This window comes from Peromyscus maniculatus, chromosome 8, assembly GCF_049852395.1.
Source record: "Peromyscus maniculatus bairdii isolate BWxNUB_F1_BW_parent chromosome 8, HU_Pman_BW_mat_3.1, whole genome shotgun sequence".
Taxonomy (NCBI): Eukaryota; Metazoa; Chordata; class Mammalia; order Rodentia; family Cricetidae; genus Peromyscus; species Peromyscus maniculatus.
In genome coordinates this window covers 61,700,647-61,727,919 of record NC_134859.1, presented here as the reverse complement: position 1 = coordinate 61,727,919, position 27,273 = coordinate 61,700,647, and the positions used below count along the sequence as shown (strand labels likewise).

Here is a 27,273-nt window from a genome sequence, read left to right as displayed (position 1 = left end):
TTTAAAATCCTTAAAATACCACCTAATAGCTGTGCAGTATTGGCGAAGAGCTTTACAGCAACTAAATAAGATAATTTCACCCTCAGCGTGAAGTGAAGTTTTCAGAAGAGCATACCAAAAGTACTGCTGTAATAGAAATGTTTGTCTGAATTGAGGCATTTAGGGGAGCTATTATGAATTTGGGTGAAGGGACAGCCTCTAGTTAAAAAACCGTTTACCGCTGACAGTGCATCTCTGCCTGTCCGGAACTGCTGAGAGAACTCACAACTTTGGGGTGTGGCTTCGTCCTGAGAATGTTACAATCCCCTAGCAACAAGTATCACAACTCTATAATGACAACACTCACTAAATCCCAGTGCTTTATAACAAAGCTAACTATAAACTGTAAACTTTAGAAATGATGTACACACTTCCTGTCTAGTTAAGAGAATCTTTATAATAGAGATAGTGATAATAATTAAAAGTAAGAAGTAGAAAAATGAAAATAAGATATGTGAGTTTGTAGAAATTCTGTCTTGTTATATCTGTGTTAAGAAATCTTTAGGTGTTTGCTAAGTTAGATATATGTTAAGAATATAAGCTTGTAAGAAGTATTTAAGGTAGTCTTAAGACATGTAGTAATAAACTTGTAAGATGCTAGTTGTAAATGTAAGTTTAAATAAGAAATAAGATGGAATGAATATAAGTATATAAGAATTAATAAGAAATATATTTGCTAAAGTAGTTCTATAGTTTCCTTCAAGTATAAATAAGTAGATGTTAATATGTTGTATGTGAGTTTGTAAAAACGTGTAAATGTTGAATATGAGTCTAAATGCTTTGCAAGGCAAAAAATGTTATATGTGAGTTTGCGAAAAAGTGTATGTAAATGTTAAGTGTGAGTCTATTAATGTAAATGGTGAAAACACCTGAGACACAGGAGATAGTGTCCTAATAGACTGCAAAGTAGGCAGTCTGAATGGTTTCAAAAGCTCCAGAAGCCGCTAAGAAGCTAAGAAGGGTAGACGCCAGAACCAGCACAAGGCATCCGCAGCTGAGATCCGTGGAATATCAACGCAGCACAGAAAAACCTGAGCTAACAGCAAAAACGGTGCGGTTTAAAATATTACTATACTAAAAGGGTCTGTCCGTGAGAACAAGTTGCAGAGACGCTTGTTTGAACAAAAATTAACTGCAAAAAGTTTTGGTTGAAAAACATCTCTTCATATTTGGAAGTGAAAGCCTGATACCAGAATTTATTTCTTGTTTGAACTTTTTGAACTTAAAATGAGATAAAATTACAAAAATATTTTGGTTATGGATTTCTTCAAATTTGGAAGGCTAGTACCAATATTTATCATTTGAATTTTGGTACTTAAATGAAATGAACAATAGAGATTTCATTGCAATGGGACAATTTTGAGCTTACTTATAGTAATGACCTAGGAACGGTTTTCTGGAATTGGATTAAAAATGGAACTGTTTAAATGAAGAAATGTATTTCTACTTAGAATCAAGATGCAATTTTGTGTATGCATATATGCTTTATTAACTGGAGATTTATGAATTGTTTTGTGGAACAGTTTATGTAAAAATGGAATTACTTATGGAACTGGTTTTGTGTTACAAATGGAACTGTTTAAACAGAAAAGTTTGGGTTTTCTAACTAGGCTTGAGATTTTGCTTAAAAATTATTAAAAAAAAAGGAGGAGCTATGAGATTGAATTATGTTCACAGAAACCTATTGATATTAATGCACCCTGGCTTTGTGGAATTGAGGAAATGTTTAAGTTTGATGTGAATACATCGAAGTTTTTCCTATGTTCTGTTAACAAGAAAATTCAAATGACTGAGTTAAAGTTGTAAGACGGAGAAAATTGTTAACTATATATAGCACCATATATGCCAATTCTAATGGTTCTGTTAAGAGTTTGCTTTGAGTTGTAAGATTGAGAGAATTGTGACTATGTATAGCAATATTTATGTTAACCTGTTAATGGTAATGATGAAGCTAAGGGATTCTTTTAAGTTTGTAGTTGCCTTAAGAGTTTTGGTTTAGAAAGGGCTTGAGGCAGCTAAGACTGCTGTGGTCACCTTGGACCTAATTCAAAAGAGAAATGCCATCTATATCATCCTCTACTCCCATACTGGGAGGTGTAACAGCTATGGAGATTGCTGTAAGCCATTAATAGTTATTTTTTTATATATTAAGAAGGGGGGACCTGTGGGAGCCCGTTCTGGGGTTCCTCGTGGCTTTACCCAGCAGGTCCAAATAGAGGATGATCAGGACCACGGGCCTGAGTGCAGGTGTCTGAGATGGTCTGCACTTGGCTGTGCTGGGGGAGGAGGTCTTTTGCTCCACCCCTTGGCGTCTCTATAAAAACCCTGGACCAGAGACAGTCCGGGCCCGTTGGAATAGGTTCCAGGCCCTCTCGAGGCTATCCTTTATTTTCTATCTGTTTATCTCCGCAAGATTCTCCGCTATAAATCCTTCTATCTAATATTTCCTGCTGCTCGCACTCAAGAAAACTCTGGGAAGCTGTGGGGGTGGTGGGTAAACGCCCCACAGCTCATATGTTTTGGAATGTTCAAAAGTTTATTTTTCATTGTGTGTGTAAGATGTACCATGGTACATGTGTGGAGTCAGAGGGCAAGTCTGTGGGGTTGGTTCTCTTCATCCACCTTTACGTGGCTCCTGGGTCCTCAGGTCACCAGGCTCGTACAGCAAGTGCTATACTTATGAACCATCTCACCAGCCCCAAAAGGTTTTTTTTTTTTTTTTTTATAACATCTCATGAGTTGGAATCCACATATTGTAATCATCACCTCTGTCTAAGTGCAGAATGTTTTCATCACCCCACAAAGAAACCCTAAAGCCATAAGCTGTCACTGTCCTTTGTGCCAATGAATGACCACTGATCTACCTCTATAAATTTGCCTTTTCTGGACACCTCCATGAAGAACATTATACAGTATGTGAGCTTTTGTACAGGCCGGGCGTTCTTACTCAGCTTAATGTTCTCAAGGTTCAACCATGTTAGAGCAGGTCTGAGAACTTTCTTACAGCAAACTAACATTCCTTTGTATGGCTAGAGCACACATTATACCTTTATCAGTTGATGAATGATATTTTAATTGTCCCTGCTTTCGGGGCTATTGGAAGTAATGTGACTAAGAATCTTTGTGCACATGTGTTAGGAGGATATTTATTATTCTCAGTCCTCTTGAAGTTGATAACTGGGACAATTGAGTTGCTGGGTCATGTGGCGAGTCTGGTTAACATAGCAAACAAATTTCCAACCTATGTTTTTTGTTTTTGTTTTCCTTCTACTTAATTCAGTTACACAACTTTATTGGTAGCATATAAACATTTATTTTTAACTGTAACAGAAAGAAATTGTATTGACTAGTGATGATGGAACTGTGTACCCTTACCAGTCATGTTCCTGTATTCCCATGCAAAGCCCAGAGTCTGTTAAAATGTGTGCATTGTGGTTTTGACCAATAAAGACATAATTGTAGCGTTCATACAACCTTCATCTCGAGGCAGGAGGAATTCAATAAGCACAAAATTTTTATTCTGAGTTAACGTCCAGGCATTGTTCTCCAAGCAAAGTTCCTGTAGTATGATACAGTAGTGTCTCCCTTCTCAGAAGAAATCACCCCAAATCAATTGGTAGGCATGGAGAATGGAACAAAGCTCTGAGGACATCACTGTCCCACCTGATCCAACCTCAATGTTTTTAAATACTATTTTTATGTATATGTGTTTTGCCTGCATGTGTATCTGTGCACTACATACATGCAGAGCCTATGGAGGCCAGAAGAGGGCACCAGACCCCCTGAGACGGAAATTGTAGACGCCTGTAAACTGCCCTGTGGGTGCTGGGAATCAAACCTGGGTCCTCCGGAAGAGCAGCCAGTGCTCTCGACCACTGAGCCATCTCTCCAGCTTCCCCCCTCAATATTTTTGTTGTTGTTGACTATAGAGGGGTTCTGAATTTGTAATCCACTGGACTGGATTTGATTAAATCAGATTCTCCTTGTGCACACTGACCCAAGTTCATGTCTTTTCCTCCCCAACATGTGTGCCCACGCACACACACTCACACTCTCTCCCTTTAGAAGGCACAAACAACATCTTCATAATAAGCAGTCTGAGTTTGTCCTCTGTTCCGGAACATACTGAAAGCCAGCTAAGCTATAATGCATATGTTGAACCCTCAGGTTCGAGGGAGGGGTCCCTCCCCTGTAGGACTTTCAAGGATAGTCCTTGTGCACCGAGACTTAAAACTGTGCCTAGTGGAGGTGCTGGCTGTCACCCTATGCCTTGCCCTCTGAAGAACACTGTGGCTTTGATGGGGACCTCTTAGGGAGCAGAGCACAGGGCTGTGAGCTGCCATTTTGGTCCAGTGGGGGGAGGGGGAGAATCACGAGCTTGCCTCAGTGTCTTGCTATCTCCTCACGGGCCTGGCCTGTGCTCAGGGCGGTGGTGCTGTGTTGGGTGCCCTGTGTGAGTTGAAAGTTGCCGAGGAGCATGCCTTCTCCTCACCCTCCTGATTCTCACCCTCTGATGTCCCGTCTGCTCTGGCCACTTCGCCACCTGATGCACCGAGCCACCCAGTCCAGGATTCCAAGGCTTTGGAAAAGGAGCTTGGAACGAGGCCTTGCTGGAGGAGAGAGCCAGCAGGGGCCCTGTCTGCCATCAGCTCCGCAGCCATTGACACTCTCTTCCCTTCCTGTTTCAGGTGTGACCTCCACCCTGGGCGGTGCCCCCAGACATGGCGGACACCATCTTCAGCAGTGGAAATGATCAGTGGGTTTGCCCCAACGACCGGCAGCTGGCTCTGCGAGCCAAGTAGGTAGCTTTGGGGCCTGCTAGGGTGTGGGGTCCTGCCCCCCCCCCGGGGACTTGGGTCACCTCTGAAGTGGCCTGGAACCCTCTCAGCACCCTCTTTGCAGCCCATGTTTGCCCCACACTAGGGTGGCTCTTCCTTCTCCATCGGCTGCCTTCCTCCCAATCTTTTGCAAGGTTTATTCCCAGGAAGACAGTTTGGAGAGAAGTAGGTGCCCAGCAAATTTATTTATTACCCACTAAGTCCAACTGACTTGTCCCTATTTCTCAGATAAGGAAGATGAGGCCTGACCTCCTTGCCCTTATCACTTGGGAATGGCTGGGCTGGGACCCACGTCTGAGTTCCGCTGACTCCCAAACCTGTGCTCTATCACAACAATCCACAGGGAACAAAGGCCTCCTCACTGCTCCTGTCAGACTGTCATGGGGGACAGCACAGCGCACAGGCTTGTTCCCTGGATGACAGCTCCCTTTGGCAGAGACCACAGCGTCTTCCCCTTGCTCTCAGCAGGGTCTCTGTCCCTCTGTGGTTCCCTTGTGTCCCTTTGTGAGGGGGGTGCCTTGATTTTCCTGTTGCTCCTCAGCCTAGTGACCATTCAGTTCCAGTTGCGCGCGCGCGCGCGCGCGCGCGCACACACACACACACACACTGCACCTGTGGCTGGGCCTTTCAGATGCCGCTCTTGCCTCCTGGTCTCTGGTGGGCGCCGTCCCTGGCTCTGACAAGTCAGGAGCCTCCCGGCAGCTGTTAGACTGTGTCGGTACCAGAAGCCAGCATTTCCCAACCGGGACCGAGTTTAAGAAATTCACAATTAGACATCATGAGCCTGCGGGGGACGGAGCGGAGACATCAAAGGTGGATAGAAAAATTAATCTGAAGCGCTCAGGAAGAGTGGTGTCACATGTGATGTGTGAGCATCTTTGCTCCACGGCTGACTCGTTCCCTCCATCTGGGTGCCTCAGCACCCCCCCCCCACTCCACCCCTGCAGGGACAGTGACAAGGGATGAGGTTGGTCCCTCTTACCGTCTCCTCTGATGCCAGGCCAATGAGGTGACCTCCTTGGCAGGGCACATGTTGCTGGGAGACCTCAGCTCTTGCATTATGTGCAAGAGGCTGGCTGTCCCTTGACCCTTCAGTGTCCCCTTCGTTTCCTACTTCGGCTCTCGTTCAGCAGCTAAGAGCTGCCATAGCCTTCCAGAAAAGCCAGTGTGAGCGGCTCCTCCCAGGTGAAGGACAGTGTGTCTGAAGGACAGCGGCCCAGACCCCCCACTGCAGAGTTCAGTCCAGTGAACCCCCTCGGGAACCTGAAGAGTGTTCCAACCCACACTCTTCCTCCCAGGCACCCAGATGTCCCTGAACCTTCCTGAACTCATTTGGTCCTTGAAATTAAAGCAGAGATGTCAAGAGGTGAAGCTTATATGGATGCTTAGGGATGTGCAGTTCTTTTAATGCCTTTGATTGGCAGTGGGGTGGGGGTGGGGTTCTAACTGGATCCTGGACCAAGAGAGACTTCCTTTTGAGTATGATGTTTCTGTTGACCCAACGAAGTCAATGTGATGAGGAGCTATGGGGAACGGTTCCAAGCATAAGTAGCATATGCAAAGGTCCTGAGGTAGAAGGAACATGGCATACAGAGAGGCCCTGATGGGAGGCTGGTGTGGCTTGAGTGCAGAGTGTGGGGGTACCCAGTGTAAAAGGCAAGGAGGGGGCTGGGACCAGACAGGATAGGGCCTGGCCCTCCAAGACTCCCCTAGTAGACAGGGAAACAGTGGGTCCCACATTGCCTCCTACCAATGCTGACGCCAGTGATGGGCACACATCCACACCTTCAGGAATTCTCATTATGGACTCTGGACCGCAGTGTCCCGGCTGGGTCTACACCATTCTCATGGGGGCTTCGTGGGTACAACTGGGGTACTGCTGTTGCGGGCAGCCTTACCTCCAGGGCTACTATTCTCTCCCAAGGCTGCAGACAGGCTGGTCTGTGCACACATACCAGACGGAGAAGCAAAGGAGGAGCCAGTGTCTGAGCCCCGGAGAGCTGGAGGTCATCCTGCAGGTCATCCAGAGAGCAGAGCGGCTGGACATCCTGGAGCAGCAGAGGATTGGGTGAGCCAGACAGCAGCTCCAGCAGGAAAGTCAGGGCGCTGAGCAGGGAGGGGTGCTGCTGGCCAGCCACAGGCAGCGTCTCATCTGAGCCCCCCGGAATGTAGACAGCTGGGAGCTGGAGATGGTACTGATCCAGGACCCCAGGAGTGCGAGAATGAGCCCGGGAATGGGCATTTGGGATTTGGTCTCTGTGTACCCACCGGCTCAGCCAAGAGAGGGACTCAAGTGGAGGCTGATCATTGACTCACTCCACTGTGGCCCCAGCAGGAGGCGCCCTCCAGGGTGTTCTCAGCTTCTCCCCTGGCCTCTAGCACCCAGGACTCGGTCATCCAAGGTTTTGGTGTGCCTTTTTTTATCGCTGTTTGACTTGGAAGAGCTCGGGCAGGAACATGCCATGGCCCTTCGCTGCTTTGGGCGGGAGCTCGGTTTGCTCCGATCTTGTTATTTTTCTGTTCATCTTTTTCCATTAGTTCCATGATCATTTTTTAAACCAGACACAGTAGAAAGGCAGCTTTAGAAGGCGATGGCCCCACTAGAAAAATGACTGCTGTGCCAACGGCCTCCTGTATGAGCCTCAATCACACAGACGGGTCATTAGTGTGTCAGAGCGAATAGGGCTTACGTCAGAATGGCTGGGTCTCTCTTTCATCTAACCTGGCCTCTTACAGGTCTCTTCCCCAAGGGTCCTGCCAGGCTCTGGGCTAGCAATGAATGCTAGTGATTGACCACCTCCACCCCCAGCCCACTTCCAGGGCTCCATGCTCACCCCAGGATGGTGAGCAGGGAGTGGGTTGCAGGAGGCTCACACAGGCCCGCCTGTGCTGTGGAAGCTCTTTCGGGTGCCCTCAGCCAGCAGGCTGCTGTCTGGGCCTCCACAGGAAGTCCCTTCTGGGGTCTGGTGCCACCCTAAGTGCTAAGCTGCAGGGCTTAAGACCCAGAAGCAATACCGCAGATGGATTGTTCACATGGAGGAAGTGATCCTCTGCATGAGGCATGAAAACGTGACACACGCTGACAAGAGGGTTCCTGAGAGTGAATGGGTCATGCCTGGCTAGAACTGGGTTTGCCCCCAAGGCCCTACAGGTCCCTAGATGGACAACAATGCCAACATATGGAAACTGGGGGTGCTCAGTGTGGGGCATGCGGATGGAAGTGGCCTCACTGATGAGCTAGACATCCCTTGTCCCCCTTAGTGACATCCTGTCACCTCAAGAAAGTACTGGCCTGTGGTGAGGGGGGCCCTGAACCAGGCAGGTTTGGAAGTGGAGGCTCCTCTTCTTGGGAGCTTCATGACCCAGCATGCCGCCTCCTATTCCCTCCTCCAGTCTTCTCTAAAATGGGAAGTGTACTTTCCTCCCCCTGGAGGTAGGGGCGACCACCAGAGGCTTTGATGTGGCCACGTACTAGTCTTCATCCATTCAAGAGTTTCCACTGAGCATCCGCTGGGTACCAGAAGTAGAGTGGCTGGTACAAGTTGAACAGTTGCATGGAGGCTGTAGTTACAGAGCAGGGGGAGGGGGAGGGGGAGGGGGAGGGGGAGGGGGAGGGGGAGGGAGGGGGTCTATGGTACAGGGGCACCTGAGCAGACTCAGCTGGGCTCCTGAGTGTTCAGCATCCAGCAGTTTCAAAGAAAAAGTTTTTTTTCCTCTTCTGCTACAACTTCACACACACACACACACACACACACACACACACACACACACACACACACACCCCCGCCAGGTGCTCTGACCCAAAGTCTACTGTCCCTCTCATACCCGGCCTTCAACACTACCCTCTGGGATGCAGCTCGAGGCCTCCAAGCCTCCAGCCTTCTTTTGAGAGAGGCTCGGACTTCCTCCTTTCCACTCTCCTCCCCATTATCCCAGATTTCCACGGGAGCTTAGAAAAAAAGTCACTTGGATCAAATCACCTCCACACTCTTCAGCAGCTTCAGATGGAAACCAGACTCCAGCCTGTGACCTGCAAATCCCCAGGGATCTGCCTCGGCCCCCTGCCTGCCCTTCTCTGGCTTATGGACTGTTTCTCAGCCCTCTGTGTTTTCCAAGTGCCTTCCCTGGCCTCCATCTTCTGTGCCTCTGGCCCCTCATCTGTCCCTTCTTGTTCCCTCACACTTGACTTCTTTTCTTGCTTATGAATTTCCCCCCTTGTTGAACCTAAGTTCCAGGAGGGCCGGGGCTGTGTGTGTTGTCTGGCCCGTTTCCCGCAATATTCCCAGTGTCCTGCCCATCGTAGGTGCTCAGTTGATGGCAAGTGAATGAGTGATTGGGAGTTAGCCAGGGGGAGGGGCATAGGCTGAGACTCCACCAGTAGCTGTGCCCCAGCAGTCCCCAGGCTGAGGTCAGGAAGCACAGTCCCTCTGACCCTGTGTCCTGTGCCGCAGGCGTCTGGTGGAGCGGCTGGAAACGATGCAGCGGAACGTGATGGGCAATGGCCTCTCCCAGTGTCTGCTCTGCGGGGAGGTGCTGGGCTTCCTGGGCAGTGCCTCTGTCTTCTGCAAAGACTGCAGGAAGGTAAGCCCTGCTCTAGCCTTGCCCATCAGCTCCCCAGCACGGGTCAGCTCTGCCACCCCATGGCTTTGCATCCCAGTTTCCAGGACAGTGTGTGCACGCATGTGTGCATGTGTACATTTATGTATGTGGTGATATCATTTGCTGTTTGGGAGGAAGGGACTGAAGATGGCATGGCATGGCTTCTAGAGATAGCTCTGGGAAGGAGAGTGCGAGCCTGGGTGTAAATCCTGCTCGTATACCAACCATTCGACCTCAGGAAACTGGTCTGGTGTCTCATGTCTCGTTTTCTCAATCTGGAATATAGGGGCAACTATTACATGTACTCCAGGATCAGATACATTAAATGCAAAACTCATAAAGCCTTACATAGTGCTGGGCACTGGTGGTGGTGCACACTTTTAATCCTAGCACTTGGGAGGCAGAGGCAGGAGGATCTCTGTGAGTTCAAGGTCAACCTGGTCTACAGAGTGAGTTCCAGAACAGTCAGGGATGCACAAAGAAACCCTGACTCAAAACAAAAAACAAAACAAAACAAAACAAAGCCAAAAATAAACCTTACCTAGCACATAGGTGCTCAGTAAATGTTAGGCAAGTACTGTTTTCTCGGGACTGAGTAGCGCTGGCCTGGGCTTCCCTTCTGACAGTCTGCTCTCCTGATGCCAGCGAGAAAGGCAAGATCAAGTGGCTTTTCTCCTTTTCTTATACTAAACTGTGCCACGAGTTAAATCACTTCATAATGAGCCCAAGACTTTTTAATAGTTGACTTTAGTTTGTTATTTCCCAGGGAATAATGTACCTTCCAATGTTCGCATTTGTTTCTAATCTCAGTTTTACTCGCTATCCTATGAAACTCTTCTGGATTCTTCCTCTTCCAGCTATAAACTGTACTGTATAGTAATTAGCACACGACTCCCTGTCGATGCCTCCCTAGGTCAGAGACACGTCTTTTTGGTTTTACCCTAGTTTGGCTGGAACCCATCCTCAAGCAACTCCCACATGTCAGTCATTGTTCTAAGCTTGGAGTCCTTTATTGTTATTCATTTTATTTACTTATATCTCATCTGTATTGGTGTTTTCGCTGCATCTATGTCTGTGAGGGTGTTGGATCCCCTGGAACTTACAGAGAGTTGTGAGCTGCCGTGTGGGTGCTGGGAATTGAACCTGGGTCCTCTGGAAGAGCAGACAGTGCTCTTAATCACTGAGCCGTCTCTCTAGCCCCAAGCTTGGAGTTCTTAAAGTGAACAAGACAGAGGGAAAAGAATCTTCTTAAGATGACAAGCTGTAGTCAACTAGAATGGTTTCAGGGATTAATCAATCCTGGAATGGGTGGAGAGCACCAAAAAGACAGCAGAGGTGGACACACCGTAGCAGTAAACATGGGCTTGAAACATGAAGGCTTTGCAGCCTTGACAAGGGCATCAGCAGCGGCATTCCAAAGCTAACTGTGGAAGAGGTTAATATACCCAGTGAATCAGTGGGAAAGCCCAGACCTGGAGGCACAGTCTTCCCTGTGGTGATACGAGGCTAAAGGGTATGGATTGATCATCCAAGCACAGCAGAGGGGTGGTGGAGACCTGGAGGGTGTGCTGGTTCCTCTTTCACCCAGAACTAGAGACCGCATATGTGGTGGTGTGGGAACCTGGGAATGCTTTGCTCCCAGGAGTAGGACCAGGTGGGTGATGTTTTGTGACGCCAGCCTCCTGCCTCTGTGGCCCCAGCCACCAGTTTCCTCCTCCTATTTCTCCACCTTACAACTACTCTAAAGATTCCAGGCTTGTGCGACCCTGACAGGCAGTGCCTTATCTCCTCCCCGAGGGAACGTCCCAGTCTCTTCCACAAAGTGAGCTGCTGTCCCAGTTTTTAAAGAGTTAATGCCAGCTGCTCCTCAGAGAGCCATTGCCTAGGCAACGGACTGTCCCAGGGGAGGGCCTCAGCTGGATGAGGGCTGTGGGAGAAATGTTCTCCCTGACTCCCCTCCCCCACTGCCCAGTGCCCTGGGGCTGGGCTGGTCGCTGGTTGGAGAGCATTTCCATGATGTGTCTTACTCTGCCAGCGAGAAAGAGACTGAGTGCTGGTCTGGCAGAAATTTGTTCAGGGTAAAGGCGGGGTGGCTAGGAGATTGAGGGCATTGAGAGGTTTGGGGGTGTTTTCTTCATATGTCCTCAAGAAGACTGGGTGATCCATTTATAGGTAACCATTCTTTATTTCATTTTTGAGATTTCAAGACAGCGTCTCTTTGTGTAGCTCTGGCTGTCCTAGAAATCTCTCTGTAGACCAGGCTGGCTTCAAACTCACAGAGATCCACCTGCCTCTGCCTCCCGAGTGCTGGGATTAGAGGGGTGTGCCACCACACCCAGCTTGCCATTTTTTAAATAGTAGAGGGTCCACCATGTGCAGGCTGGTTCTAGGAGGTAGGCAAGACCCTTGCTGTCCCTGAAGCTGTTTTCCCAGGATTGAGAAGGGACAACAAATTTTTAGTAAGTAAACACAAAATAGTGCCAGGAAGATCGAGGGCTCTGCAGAGTGAGACAGTGATGTGACTTGGGCTACTAAGAGGACGCTTCTCTGAACTGAGCCTGGACACAAGCAAGAGTCGGTCCTGGGGGGATCTGGTGGACAGATGTTCTGGGCAGAGGGAGCTGCAGGCACACAGATTCTAGGGTAGAACTAGCTGGGCTTAAGGAACTAATGAAAGTATCTGGAACAGACTGGGCGGTGGTGGCGCAGTGCTTGGGAGGCAGAGCCAGGTGGATCTCTGTGAGTTCGAGGCCAGCCTGGTCTACAGAGCTACACACAGCAAAACTCGGTCTGGCGGGGAGGTGGTGGGGTGGAAAGTATCTGGAACTCAGAGGGGCGAGGGATGAGCTTGGGCCAGGTCCCAGAGAGCCTCATAACTCAAGGTCAGGAGCTGGAATTCTCTTACATATTTAAGAGGATGAAGCTGAGTATCGAGCATGGCATGGGGTACTGAGTAGGGATGGGGTACTGTGTGTTTTAAGTGTCGGGTGTTTTGTCCTAATGTGTGGGTCTGTGTGCTCTGAGTGCAAGCGCTGTGCAGGCCAGAAGAGGGCAGAAGACCCTCTGCAGCTGGAATGACAGTTGTGAGCCACCATAGAGTTGCCGGGACTTGAACACTGGTCCTGTGGAAGAGCAGCCAGTGCTCTTAACCACTGAGCCAGCTCTCCAGCCCCTGCTGTGTGTTTATAAGGGACAGCTCTAGCTGCTAAAGGCCAAAAAGACTGCAGGGAGGCACAGAGCACAGAGGGCAAGCTTGGTGGTGATGACTGCCCTTGAGGAATGATGGGCTTAGGGAGAAGGCATCATGGGCATGGAGACCCTTCGTTAACAGAGCATCAGTGTCTTTGGTGTGTTCTAAATAGATGAGGAAGCATTAGTTCTGAATGAGGGTTTCCTGATGGAGAGAAGAGCCCTAGAAGGCAGAAAGCGAGAATGAGAGGCCACTTGGGCTACGCTATGTCCAGAATTGCCAGTATGCTGTCCCCACACGAGCCCTGGACAGTGCCTAGGACCCCTGACTGACTGGGTGTGGCCGCGGGGAAGGAGTGCTTCTCTTTTCTTCTCTTTTCCTCACGGCGGCGGCGGGAAGAGAGGTGCCCAGAGCTGTAGCACCAGCCTGGGTTGTGTTTCCAGCTTGGCTGACCTGGAGTGCTCTGGTACCACTCACTTCACCGCTCTGGGACTTCATTTCTTTATCTGTAAGACAAGGTCACAATGCAGCCATCAGTAGATGTGAGGTGTGGATTAGCTGGTGCAGGGAAGCCCTTCACAGTCTGGTCCATCCCTAGTACCTAGCAAAGATGGGGGGACCCTGCCACCGTGACTCAGCCACCCCAGGTCCTCCCTGCTCAGACGGCATACTTGCCACAGAGCCCGGACCTGACCTTCGTGGGTCACAGGAGAGACACAGCGACACCTTAGATCCGTCAGGCAGGACTCTGTGCCTTAGCAACAGACCTTTATTTCCCCATGGCTCGGAGGACTGGGAAGTCCAAAGGCAATTCAGTCTTCCTGGCCTGCCAGATGGATGGCTTCTCCCATGTCCTCATACGGCACCAGGCAGGAGCCCTGACGTCTCTTCCTCCACAAACATTAATCAGATCAGATACAGCCTCACACTTCAGCTCTCACTTCACCTTAATTCTTTACTCTCAGGGTAACCTTTCTTCCAGCAGAGTTGCAATGGGAGTTGGGGGTCAACAGGGGAATTTTGAGGAACCCAATTCAGTCTATGGTACCCTGTGTTTTCCTTATTAGACTCCATGCTATGGTTTAGTCTCGTTTCTTTCTTTCTTTTTTTTTTTTTTTTTTTTTTTTTTAAGATGGAGTCTCAATATGTAGCCCATGGTGGCCTCAAACTCAGTCCTTCTGGCTCTGCCTTTGGAGTGCTGGGATTCCGGACGGTGCCACCGTGCCTAGAAGAACTGGTGTTTTCCCGAGCTCTGTGGTGGAGCTGCCATCATTAGTCTCTTCTTTTCCAAAGTTTAGGTAACGGAATAGAGGCCTTGGATGCCTTTGCAGTTCTCAATATCAGTGTCGAGCTGGCAGGGACCCCTTTCAGTGTGCTGGTGCCAGTGAGTCATACAGCACCGAGGAGCAGTCTCTGTGGTACTCAGGGGTGAGAGAAGAGGGGGCATTCTTCTCTCAGGTCCTGACTGCCAAGGTTAATGGGCAGTACTCTAGAGTGACACCCATATCAGTGACGTCCCACAGCCGTTGGGGACCTAGGGTTCCCAGGATTTAGCAGCCAGGAGAGCTGTCTGGAGGAGCCAGTCTCCGAAAACCAAAAGGTGGCCGGGGGCGGGGGGGGGGGGGGGGGGGGGCGGGAGGCTGGCTGAGGAGAAAAGATGCTGGGGAGATCCCTGGCATTGGAGGTGTCCAAGCCAGACCTCTTGGGGGAAGACAGGTCCTCAGGTGCTCCTGGGGACACCGATGCCCCTCCAGCAAGATCTCTGACAGTGTTCAGCAGCCACAAGCTAATGAACATCCAGGTGAGAGGCCCAGCAGCCCTGGAGCTGTGGTCCTCTAATTGGGCCTGCACACACGTGCGCACACTCACACGCTGGCTGCCTGGCCTCATTTCCCCCGGCTGTAGTGGGAAGGGAGAGGGGCTGGCTGGTTAATTAAAGAGGCCTGGTACTCCTAATTGCCTACGATCTGAGTCAACCAGCCTTCCGCCTAATTGAGAGGCTAGCTTTCTGGCCATGGGAGGCTGTGCCTGGCTGCAGGATGACCATCTGAGCCCAGGACAGTTCTGTCACCAGTCTGAGGAAGCAGTTGGAGTTTTCCCTGGTCTCAGCCAAATGGATCTCACAGCAAGGGCCCAGGAGAGGCAGCCTGACATAACCTAGATCATGTGTGCTGGGTCCTGGTAGCGGTCTGAGGTTAGCCTGCATTTTTCTTCAGTCCCTTAGCAAAAGTTCCCATGGGGGCATCATGGCCTCAGCCCACCATGGGGGAAACACTGTAAGGCAGGGTGTGGGTCACCCCTGATCCCTCCTGTCACAGACTCCGGACCATTTTGATCTAAGGAGGATCTGTGTCTCGCTGCCGAGACTGGCCATGACCATCCCAGGCTGGGTAGAGGTTGTGCCATATCCCCTGAGCCCGAGACTCCATTCTGTTCAGGGTGAGGGACTTATGGCTGCTGAGCAAGGGAAGAGCAGATGACACTTCCTTGTCACCCTCCTGCCTGCCACCAGCCTGGGCTAGCCTGGGCAATCTGAGGGAGCCGAGTCCCTCCCTACCCTCTCCGTCACCGCCTCCTCTCTTAGACCCCTAGGCAGGTTTCGGATCTGCTGGCGTAGCACTTCCTATAAAGTTCGCTGACTCTGAGCAGGGACTGGTGTGCCTCTGTGAAGATTTGGGAGTCCTCCCCAGTTAGTCCTCAGAGAGCACCTCCTGAAGGTGAAGACACCAGAGGAGTCAGAATTCAGGTGCTGGCTACTCAAAGTGCGGACTGAGGACCAGAGGCACAGACATCCCTCGGTGCTTGCCAGAAACGCAAATTCTCAGGCCCCCTTGCACCCCCTGAGCCAGACTCTGCATTTCACCAGATTTGTTAGGCATGATTTCTTCAAGTGTCATCCACACCACAGCATGTGCCTGTTGGAGTTCCTGTCCCTTATGAAGGGACTAACCTTCTGAGGTGTCTATTTGGTCATACTTTGCTGACCTAGTCATCTGTGATGGACACTTGGGATGCTCCCATGTTTTGCAGTCGATGTGACTGTGTATGCGCTTGTGCAGATCTGAGAGCCCACTTCCAAGTCCCTGGGAGTATATACTTAACAGTGACATTGCTGCATCCCACCATAGTTCAGCAATGGCTTTGTGAGAAGTTGCCATACTGCTCTGGCAATGATTTCCTGAATGATTTTACATCCTGCCACCAATGTATAAGAGTTAGAAGGTGGCCATGTTTTTTACAGGGAATTGGGGGTGTCCCTTTCCAAGCCCGATGTTAAGCCCCTCGGCCCCTGGTGTGGAGGGGGAGAAAGCATAGAAGCAGCCGCCAGCCACCTTGAGTGACAGCATATTCATCCCAGTTGCCTCAGATTGGCCTCGCTGTGTCTTTCTCTTCCTCGGCCTAATTCAATGTGGAAGACGTGTGTTTGTGCCTTATTACAAAGATGGATTCTTTCATTCGGCCACTGATGTTTCCTAAATTCCCGGAAAAAGTCACTTAATTCCTCTGCCCTGAGGGGCCGCTCTGGCTGCTTGCCTGTCGCCAAGGCTGTTTGGCAGGAATTGACTTGGCTCCTGTCGTTAGGATCAGAGGATTGGACCAGACACCAAGCTGCATCTTGGAACATCCACCTCGCCTGGGGTTGGCAAGCAGAACATCTCCATTAACGGGCACTCATCTTGCCTGGTGCCTGCAGCCAGGCTTTTCTTCCCCTAAATATAGGAACTGCCACTCAGTGCAGTTCAGAGCCCATTCTGTTCACCCCTCATGCCACCAGCACACCGCTGACCTTCTACTCGGGGTCATCTGGATAGAAGAAGGTGGGCTATGGCCCACTTGGCCAGTTAATGCCCATAACTCAGTGGACTGACTCTCCATCCCTGGCCTGTGCATCAGTTCTGCAACTCTAGACGTTGTACCTATCTGACTTCCAGGGGAGAGATGGGGATGCCAGGCCTGGCCGCCCCCACCCCACACCCCCCAGATCTCATATAGGAAAGGGAGAGCTGTAGGGGAGGAAGACAAAAGGAGCCCCAGAATAGATAACGGGGAGAAGCTGAGCAGCCTCCACTCACGGGGAGCAATGCTGGGAGGGATAACAAGGTGCCCCACAGGGCGTGGCTAGGGCGGGCATGGCTCTGGAGAGGCACAGGGCCGCTGGGCACTCTGTGTAGTTGATGGTTTGGGCAAATGGGAGACTGCGGTTGGAGGAGAGAGGAAGGGGACCTGGAGGGGGTGGCGATCCGAAAACACAGGGAAGGGCCGGGCTGAGGCATCTGTACTTGTTCCTGCATCAGTAGAGGCATCCAAGGGGGCTGAGCAGTTCTGAGGTCCACATACACACCTCTCCGGGAGATTTGGGGGGATGTGGTGCATTGGCAGGACCACCAGGATAGACACTCAGAACAAGGAAGAAAAACGATGAAACAAGTTCAAGTTACTGTGGCTTGGGGGTGCTGCTCAACTGGCAGAGTTCTTGACTGGTATGCCCAGCATGACATGAAAGTTGGCATGGTGGTGCTCTCCCCAAGGTCATCTTCAACTATACGGCAAGTTCAAGGCCAGTCTGGGCTACATAAGACCCTGTGACAGCTGCCTCCATGCCAGGCCTCCTTACCCTTTATCACCGGAGCTGCCTTGGGAGCTGGCTAGCCATACTTTTCAGGTGAGGAAAGGGATACTAAGTGGAGGCTGAAGTCCTCCTCCAGGTAGGGTCGTAATGGCCTCACCCAACAGGCTGGGTCTGAGCACAGGTGGCTGGCATGACAAGGCCAAGGCAGGAGGAGCAGGTGAAGGTGGGGTCTGTCAGCTGATGTTTTCATGACCCAATATCTCAAGGAAGCTGTTGCGATGCCAGCTTCTCTAGCCAGTAAGCCAGCCAGGGCCAGTCTCGGGGCACCTGTTGTGCATGGCCATGTCACCCAGGTTGGGAATGAAGCAAAATTGAGAGGGGACCACCCTGTGGCCCCACAAAGCTGTCCAGTGGGGCATGAAGACTAGAGGAGCATGAACAAAGAACAGGAGCTGAGCCTTCTTCTCTTCCTGGCTCCTCTGCCTAGCTCTTCAGCACCTGGGAACCGTCTTCGACAGCAGAGCCTAGGCTGCCCCAGGCTTGGCCACCAAGACCTAAGAGCGGGCTCTGGCCCTAGCCTGAGCTCTCAGCCTAAGCCCCAACCACACTGGGGCCTATACTCCGGCTTCAACTCTGTTTCCAAAACCTGTGGCACCTCCCACCTCCCTGGTCTTACGCCAGCTGCTCTGGAGCCTGCTGTGAACAGCCTGGTGGACCTGGTCCTCCCCATGCCAGGGACCAACAGCTGGTAGCACTGGATCAGGGGTCCTTCTTGCTTTGGACAACCCGTGAGCTAGAGTGGATTTTTCAAGAATTGAAAACAAATACAATGAGGAGCTTGTGGCGGGTGAAAACGGTAGGAATTTTGAATTCAGCATCCATTGCGTTGTCATGCCTATATTTGCGTATTGTCCTTGGCCACAGTAGCAGAGCTGAGAGGTGACACAGCTTGCTTCCTGGCCCTCCCTTTTCTAGCCCAGGGCACCTGATGGCTCCAGAGGGTAAGAAGGGGACTTGGAGATGTGGCTTTAGTGGGAGGACTTACCCAGCATGAGGCCCTGGCTTCATCACCAGTACTGCAGAAAACCGACAAAAACGATGTGGAAAGGGAGGAGACATCTTCTCCTGGTTATGTCATTGGTGGGGACTGGGCAAGCGGTACCAGGTCGGGTAGTTGAGCCCCAGCAGCTTAAAAACTCAGCAAGGTAGTGCTTGAGACTTGTATTTTTCCTGGATTAACTTCTTATGCAGGGCATGGGACGCAGGACCTCAAGCATGCTGGACAAGTCACTGAGCTACACTCCTGGCCATCTCTTCCTGGAGTCTTAAAAGATAATACTGCTGCCTAGGGGCTTAGGGCACTGGATTCAGTTGCTTATATTCTCCTGTCTCGATGTTCTCGCCTGGAAATTGGGGATAATCAAAGTTCTTGCCTTGGAGTGGTTATGGGGTTTGAAATGAGCTAGGCATGTGATATGCTCTTATAGGTGGTGTCTCATGCACAGCAACTGCTGGAGAATTATAAAGCATTTATATAGACGTAGGTAAAATACTAACCCAGCCCTGACCCTGGGTGTTTTTCCTTCCAAATCCTCCTCTCACGCCCAAGCGTTTGCAGATGTATATACTATATGTATACTGTGACTGGGGGTGGGGACGTGGTTCTTGAGATGGGGTCTTGCAAAGTAACCCTGGCTGGCCTGAAACTTACTGTGTAGCTGAGGATGGCCTTGATTTCTAATCTTCCCACCTTCACCTCCCAAACAATGGAACTACAGGCCTCTGCCTACTCTACCCCTGTCTATTTTCTTGATGGGACTAAATATATTCCTTATTCTATAATTTCCTTTGTTTATATTTTCTCTTCATACCACATAAGGATCAACACCCTCCCCCCACCCCACCCCCACGTGTGCTCCAATTCTGTGTTTAGGAACTATGTGATAATATAAAGGAATTTTACATACTTCTCTATAGCTACTCCTTCCTAGGCTGTTCACAGCCTGCTGGGGCCAGGGCTGGAGTGTGGTGAATAGATGCCTGCCTCCTTAGATGGCAGGCATTTCCCATCTACCTCTCTCCTGGGACCCACAGGCCTCTGCAGCTTGCCTCCTGCCTGCCCACTGCCGACACATGTACCCACTCATGTCTGAAATCCAGGTGTCACAGTTTATTTCTAGAAGGCTCCTTGGTCCTTCAGGGGGGGGGGGACGGGACTCCATTGCCTAAGTCCATCAGCATCTGCCCTCCTGCACCCACAGCTACCAGGCCACATCGAGTCACAGCACTGTCCCTTCTATGTGACCTTGGATGAAAAATCCCCCCCCCGACACACAAAACACACACACACACACACACACACACATCATCATCATCATCATCATCATCATCATCATCATCGTCATCCCTCTACCCCACTTTAGGACTACCGTGACAGGAAAGGGTTGGACCGGACAGTATCGTAGGCTGTTTGGGCAGATTCATCCTGTGAGGCTCAGGCCCACCCCGTTACCATCCACCGGCAGGGAATCTGTGTGACAGGTGCAGCTGGGAGCTGAAGCACACTTCCCATACCTCTCTGTACCTGCCCGAGTGTTCTGGAGCATCAAAGCCGCTCTAGTTCATTCCCTAGCCCTTGGGCTCGGGTTGTGACTCGTGTCCTTGGGTCAGGAGGAAGCCCACATAGTTTGGTCTGTACTCTGAGAGTCCCTCTGTCCCTTGACATTGCTGTGAAGTCCTGAGTCCCCACAACCCACCACCATCACGTGACAGGCAAAAGGCAGTGTTTAGACCATTTTCCAGATGAAGAAATGGAGGCTTGGAGATACGGCTCATTCATGGTGGTTCAGCTCAGTTCAGACGTTACCTCCATACCTGTGGTAAGGGGACAGAGCAGAAGGCGTGCAGGAGACCTCTAGAAGGAGATATGGTGCCACCTTGTAGATGGGGCTCCCCAATGCCGGAAGCAACCACAGCGCCCATGGCGGATTATAGAGTAGGGAGTGGCACCCAACACTGGCTTCCTAAGGCAGTGAGTGCCTCTTTCAAAGCGGGCTTGCCCTGGTTTGTCATGATCTGGAAATGTCTGGACAGACACACAGACTTTGCAGGGGTCCGGTTTGAGTCGTCCTGAGGCTTAGGTCCTCACCGAGTGGATAAGAGTTCCTATAGCCCAAGGATGGGAAGCAGACCTGCCTGGGCTCTGTGGGCTTGCCCAGGCTGGGTCACAGTGACCCCCACCCCCACCCCCGTGTCCACCACCCAGCTGCGGCAGTCTGGGCTCCTTCCTGCAGGTCTGGTGGATAGAGTCGTGTGAGGCTTCCGCAGCAGGAAGAGCCATTGGCCAATCTATTTAGTGGCTCTTAGCAGAGGTAATTCTGCGCATTCGCTTGTCCTCTGCTGTGGTAAATAGCAGATAATGACATTTCCAGTCCACGGTGTGGCTCAGCGCCACGCACTGCACCTCCCTGGCGGCCCTGCCAGCTGCCACGGTCCTCCGGCAGGCCTACAATTCTCCCTCACTCTCCCATCGCCCCTTTATTTCTGGAGACTTTTCCCCGATGGCTGTCAGCTGCTCACTGGCCACAGCTCAGGGTGTTTAGCCAGTTCTTCTGAACCCCAGGGGGCTCCAGGGCAGCTCTGCTGACCGGAGCTGAGGCTGGGGAGAGAGCTGGTTCTCCTCTAGGCTCCCTGTACCACCCCCTTCCACCTCAAAAATCAGACAAGATCGGGTGCGTTCAGGGTGGTAGAGCTGGAGACCCCAGCCTCAAATAATTAAAAAACCAAAGCCTGAGGACATAACTCAGTGGTAGACTGCTCTTCTAGCATGAAGGAGGCCCTGGGTTCCATCCCTAACCCCATCACCTAAAAAGAATTAGGGCTTTATAAGATGCTTTGGGGGGTTCTGTAGCCCCTCTCCTTCGAAACTCCCCCCTTTTATCCACCTCTGATGAGAAGGATGTTTCTTCCCATGGATACAGAAGGAGAATCTGAGGCTGAGTGGGTGATAAGCTGGACTTGCCCTTCTGAGAGACCACATTCCATTGTGGAGAGGAATATAGTTGGTCCTCTAGCATCTGAGACCCAAGCAGCTGGGTCCAGGGAAGGGGCCGCTTGCTGCGGGGTCCCCTTCCAGTCTCTCATCACCAGTTCTTCCTGCTCCCCAGCTCCCTCCCTGCTCCTGCCCCCTCACATCTTGCTCTGCCCACATCACTGTCCCTGTCGCCCTGAAGTCTTCAGTGGCTCCCTGCTGCTTACAGGATGAAGTCCAAATGCCTCCACATGGTGTCAGGGCCTCCAGTTCCTTCCCTGGCTGCAGCATGTTGACTTTCCCGGCATAATTGGCACTCGCTCCACCCAGGGGGCCTGTCTGCACCTGACCCTGATTGTCATTGTTTTCCGTGGAGCTCTAGGCCTGCCGTCACCAGGGTCGGTAATTAGCCATTAGTGCCTCTGCCCAGAGATTGTTAGAAGCTCTAGGATGTTTGTCTAGTCTGCTGGATTCTTCGAATGAAAACAAAACAGTTCCAAAAAGGTACCCGCTGGTCGTGTCCACAGAGCTGGAAAGAGCTGGAGGGGGAAGGTTAATGTAATCCCTGGAGACCAGAGGGGCCCCCTGTTCCTCTAGGACAGGCAGAGCTGACAAAGTAGAGATGCCATGCTGGGGCCTGGGGACTAGGCACTGGGGACAACCTACTAACTTCGGCCAGGGGTCTGTGTTGACTTTGTTTCTAGAGGTGCTTTGACCCACAACCACACCAGATCTTCTGACTCCTTACTCCGCTCTTGCGGCCTGGCCTCTCAGGTCCAGCAGGCCTAGCGCTGCCTGTGTCCAGCAGCAGTGGCCCCTTCCCCTTTTTGCATTGTCCATCCTGTCATTTGCATCCCTGTTTCCTCAAGTCTGGGGACCCCCCACACACACACACCGCCTCAAGTCCCCCTCCTGACCGGCTGGCTGCTGGTGTCCGGTGAGCCTCTGGAAGCAAGGCTGAGCTGTGCCTTCTCCCATCCCACCTGCATCTGGCCCTGCCACCAAGCTTTCTGCCACCTCATCCTGATCCCCAGGGTGCTGTTACCCTAGGGTCTGCCTCTTACTGTTTTCTTCCCTCGCATAAGCTGTTTATTGAGTCCCTAAGGCCCAGGCTGGGCTCTGGAAATAGGCAGGCAATGCCTGGCCCTCACCACAGTCTCTTCTGGGGATATTGAATCAACAATGCAATGCACTCTCTAATAGTGGAAGGATGCTGAGCCCAAGGCCTCCCCACCTCTCAGAGTTCTGATGCGTGGCAGTACTGAGGGTCCACCCTTGCCCCGGTGTCTGCAGCTCTGATCTTTCTCCCAGACCTTCCCTGTGTAGTTGTGAGGGATGGCTCTTCTAAGGAATTCTAGAGACAAAGACCGAAATACCAAAGCCCACCCCCTATCTCCTTCCTCCACCAGCCCCCCATCCTGTGGGCCAGGTCTCTGAATTAGCCTTGCTTGCCTTCCTACCTTCGAAACCCATTCTACAAGTATCTGGGAATGTTCTGGAAGACAGCTACATTCACCACTATGCATCAACATACCCTGGGAATGTTCTGGGGAAAGAACTTCTACTAAGAATACAGAGGGCATATTAGCTGGGAGAGCAACTGAGTCTCTGAAATCTCACCTCCTTAAATGCTCCACAGTCCACCGTAGGCCCAGGCATAGAACAAATCCCACCCTGTAGAATCTTGGGTTTAGCACTCAATCTTCCCTCCCCTGCCAGACAACCCTGTTCCAGGCTCCTGCTCAACACCGGAGGTTAAATATGAAAAATGTGGGCTGGGAACATGGCCCAGGAATAGAGAGAGCACTTGGCTAGCATGTGCAAGGCCTTGGTTTGTTCCCCGGAACTCACGGAAGCCATGGTCCCAGGGGGAGCTGATCACAGAAGAGACACCAGTGTGGGACATGGTCGGTAATGCTCTAATGACGGCCTCATACCTGAAAGGGGACCAGGGAAGACACTAGTCCCTCTTGGGGGAGCCCAAGGAAGGAGCCACTGAGGAGGAGACTCGTGGATGTGTCTTATGGATATGAAGATGTTTGCCAGACATGAGTGAGGCTCAGCCCAGGCAAAAACTTTGGAGACAGGAGAGTAGCCGTAGTGGCAGGGATAGAGAGTAAAACATGAGGCTGGTGTGATGGGCTAGTGAGCTGAGAGATGGGCAAGGCTGGAGAGAGCGAGCAGGACCAAACAGGGCGTCTGTCTGTCCTTCCCTCACCCCCGCCCCAGCCCAGGAGCCTGTGGACCTTACTGTCCCTCCTGCTTAATCCAGAGCCTCAGTGTCATTGTCCCTGATCTCAGCTGACATTGTTATCCAAGTTCTAGATATGACGTAGTGAGAACCAACAGAGACTCCTCCTCCACCCTCCCATGAAGACCATGAGCCTTCCAAAAACCAAGACTGGATGTCTCTGTTTTGGGGATCAGGCCCCAGCATGAGGGGGGAAAAAAACAAAAATGATTCCCAAAATGTGTGAGGATCAGCTGGGCAGCAGATTTTCTAGTTGGGAGGCCTTCAGTTCAGTCAGGTCCCACAGATCGGGGCTCAGTTCCCCAAGGCTCTACCCCACTTTGGATAGATGCTGGCCCGAAGTCCCTCTTGTGGAGTGCCAGGCCACCAGCTCAGAGTTCAGGGAGATGGACTTCCTGGGTTGTTAGGAAGGACATCGCGAAGCACTCAGATGAAAAGGTGTAGGGGAGGAGTACAGGACTTCTTAGTAGTGACCTGCATGTGTTCCACTGTCCCGAAGCCTAGAACCCCATCCTTCTGCTTTCTGTGGAGGCTGAGATAACTGATCACATTGGTGGCCATGACACCTGTCTCAATTTTCAGCCCTTTCCTCTCCTCTGAGGTTGAGGGGTGGGTGGGGACACAGTCCCAACCCTTTAACCATGCCCTGGACTTTTTGATGACTAGTCCATTCCTGGGCTGTTTTAGAAGTCACCAGCCACATCTTTAGCATATGAAAAGATATTTTTCTTTCATTTCCTTTTTTCTTGTTACATAGCCCAGACTGTACCCTTGCTCCAGCCTCCCCAGGGCTGGGATTATGTGTGGGTGTGCCACCATGCCGAGCTTCAAAAGCTGGTCTTGGGCCGCTGTGGTGACTCAGTGGAGAAACGCCTTTGCCATGCAAGCCTGAAAGTCTGAGTTTAGCCCCCCAGAACCCGTGTTAAAAACCAGATACAATAGTCCACCCTGGTCATCCCAGTGCACCTACGGCGAGGTGGGTGGTACCTCTTGGCAAGAGATTGCCTACAGGAGGCCAGGGGAACCAGGACCTGAGGCAGGATTAGCCTTGTTTTCATTCTTTTGTGCTTCTGGGGGCCCATTTTAAAGCCGAAACGGTGTTGTTGTTGTTGTTTAAGATTTATTTATTTATTATGTATGCAGAAGATGGTGCCCGATCTCATTACAGGTGGTTGTGAGCCACCATGTGGGTGCTGGGAATTGAACTCAGGACCTCTGGAAGAACAACCAGTGCTCTTAACCTCTGAGCCATCTCTCCAGCCCCAGGATTAGCCTTGGGTAGGGATCACATCCCTGTTGCGGCCAGTGTCTATCTGGGAAGTTTATCTTCAAGGGATAGCTCTATGCACTGTGTTCCCTGACCCCCTAAGAAGCAGTGACATCCATCTCTGAGCCTAGAAGCATCCTTCTTAATAAGCAGGCAGTAGAGCTCAGGTGAGCGGCAAGATTGATCGGGAGGGGGCTTTACCCTGCCCTTCCTAACCCGTGTGACCCTGACAAATATCCCAGCACCTAGACATCAGTGCTACAGTGTTGAGTTGGGTCTGGCATAAAGCACAGTTTATACAAGTACCCCCCCCACCTACACCCCCCCTCCACACATGCTGTTCCCAGCGCTGCATCAAATCAGGGCTTTGCACCTGTTACTCTACCACTGAGCTGCACCCCCAACCCACCAGGGTCTCAGGGTCCCAGCCTAGTTCTGCCCTCTCCTCCATGTGTGAACTTGGCTGAGCAGCCCAGCATCTGGGGGGGGGGGAGTGCGGGGGGAGGCGTCTTCAGCTCCTCATCCGTGATAGTCAGATCATTAAAGCCTCCCTGGCTGAGTTGTCGTGAAAAGTCACTAAGATTAAATTTGATAATGATAATGTATGCTGGGTGCTGAACGTGGCGCCAGGCATGGGATACGTGCTCAATAAATGGTGGCTATTATCATTGTTAGGAGTTGTAACTCTATGTAACCACACAGCGGGGAGCAAGACTGATGTGAATCGGTTTCCTCCATCACCCAGGCCTTCCCCACCCTCACTGCCTCCAGGCCCGAAAGTGATTTGATTGGCAAAGCTGAGGCTCCTTTGAAGAGTGGCTTGCTCCTGCTGGTCCCCAAAGGTGACAGGCCTGAGTCTTAGTCCTCTGGTGATACAGACAGGGGATGTGTGATTCGGGTCTGAACAGTTCTAAGTGCCCAGGCTGGCAAGTTGGGTAGAGAAGCAAGAAGTGGCCTTTGGAGCTGGAAGGAGCTGAGGCCTCCAGGAAGGCTTTACTTTAGCCAGACTGGTTGGTATGCAGTGTGGGGGCAGGGAACAGGGGTGTGCAGTGAGTCAGGCCCAAAGGAGTCTGGGAAGCTTGTTTTCAGGAATCCAGGGCGGCATGGTCCTGGGCATCTATGTCGGTTTCCAGTCCTTGCTCACCCCTGAGGAGTCAGTGTCGTCCGTTGCCTCCCCCTCTACGCACCATGAGACTCAGGTGTATCCTCTTTGATGTCTGAAGCACCCGAGTCCCCCCACCGGCTCGTCACCAGGAACTACTAAGCCCTTATCCCTTCTGGAAGGCTGTGGAACAGTACTGTTGAACAATTCAATCCCCAAGTGGGGTCCCTGTCAGTAAATATAGGAACCTTCCATGTTCTTTCTCCATGCTATTTGAAATTTCAAAATATCATTGTTTGATAATGATATCAAGCCTGCCCCACACTGCACACCTCTGTTCCCTCCCTCACTGTGTTCCTGTCCCCCACACTGCACACCCCTGTTCCCTGCCCCCACACTGCACACCCCTGTTCCCTGTCCCCCACACTGCACACCCCTGTTCCCTGCCCCCACACTGCACACTCCTGCTCCCTTTCTCACTCTCTTCCTATGCCCACTCTGCATACCCCCTGATTCTGTGGCCCACAAGAAAGAAGATAGAAACCCCAAATTCAATCTTTGAGCCTGGAGTGGGATGAGGAAGTTCACTGGGACCAGAAAGGGTTAAAAAGAGGACATGCTGAGTACTGTCCTTGGTACCCACCCTGGCCAGATCTGTCAGGGCCTCAGGTTATCACAGAATCTCAATGTCTTGATCAGATGCTCACCACAGAGCCACACAGGTACCGAAACAACCCAAAGCCGAATCTAGCCATGATTTCTTCTTATGGGCTGTGGGAATAATAATCAAGAGCTGGCACTGTTGCCTTTTGTAACCCTCCCCTCTGCTGGGGACACTGTGGTGACTGTGAGTGGCAGGTGGAGGGAGGCGGGTTTTGGAAGCCAAGTCCTAAAATCAGCAGGATGGTGTCTGTTGTCAGGAGAGGTAGGGTGGGGGCAGGGGGAGCTGGCACAGATCTGGGGGTTGCACGTGGTCCCTACCTTATGGGTGGCTCAGATGGAGGGGAGCCTGCCTGGCTGATTCTCCTGGCTGAGAGGGGATGGAACTGCAAGTTCCCCAGCAGGCCACCAGGGTGGGAAACCCTTCTGCAGGTCCGCTTCAGCTGCCTCCTGGCTTCTGGCTTAGTCCAGGCTGTGATGGCTGTGTCCCTTGGGGCCCTGTTTGTGACAGTATTTGAAGGTGGTCAGGAGAAGGTCTGGAATCTAGGTTCCTTTAGCTATGTCCTGGTGAGTGGGAAGAACTAGGCTGGGCCCTCTCCCATATGAGGCTCAACCTTGTTTGTACCTCTGGATGAGATGTGGGGTTCCGGGGAGTCGGCCCCGCCTTAACACTAGGTGGAGAAGGTGGAGTTGGGTCCATGTAGTAGGAAAAGTGCCCTGACCAAAT

At 51.4% G+C, this 27,273-nt stretch overlaps 1 protein-coding gene across 8 annotated transcripts in view; it reads left to right on the top strand.

Annotated features, from left to right (window-relative positions):
• Rph3al (rabphilin 3A like (without C2 domains)) overlaps positions 1 to 27,273 on the top strand; it is a 151,040-nt gene that overhangs the window by 63,879 nt on the left and 59,888 nt on the right. For all 8 annotated transcript variants that reach the window (XM_015996198.3, XM_042282411.2, XM_042282413.2 and 5 more), the window contains 3 exons: positions 4,728 to 4,837; positions 6,802 to 6,945; positions 9,329 to 9,458. In XM_015996198.3, coding sequence (XP_015851684.1) covers positions 4,761 to 4,837; positions 6,802 to 6,945; positions 9,329 to 9,458 — 351 coding nt within the window. In that variant the 5' untranslated portion in view covers positions 4,728 to 4,760. The remainder of the gene's footprint in view (positions 1 to 4,727; positions 4,838 to 6,801; positions 6,946 to 9,328; positions 9,459 to 27,273) is intronic.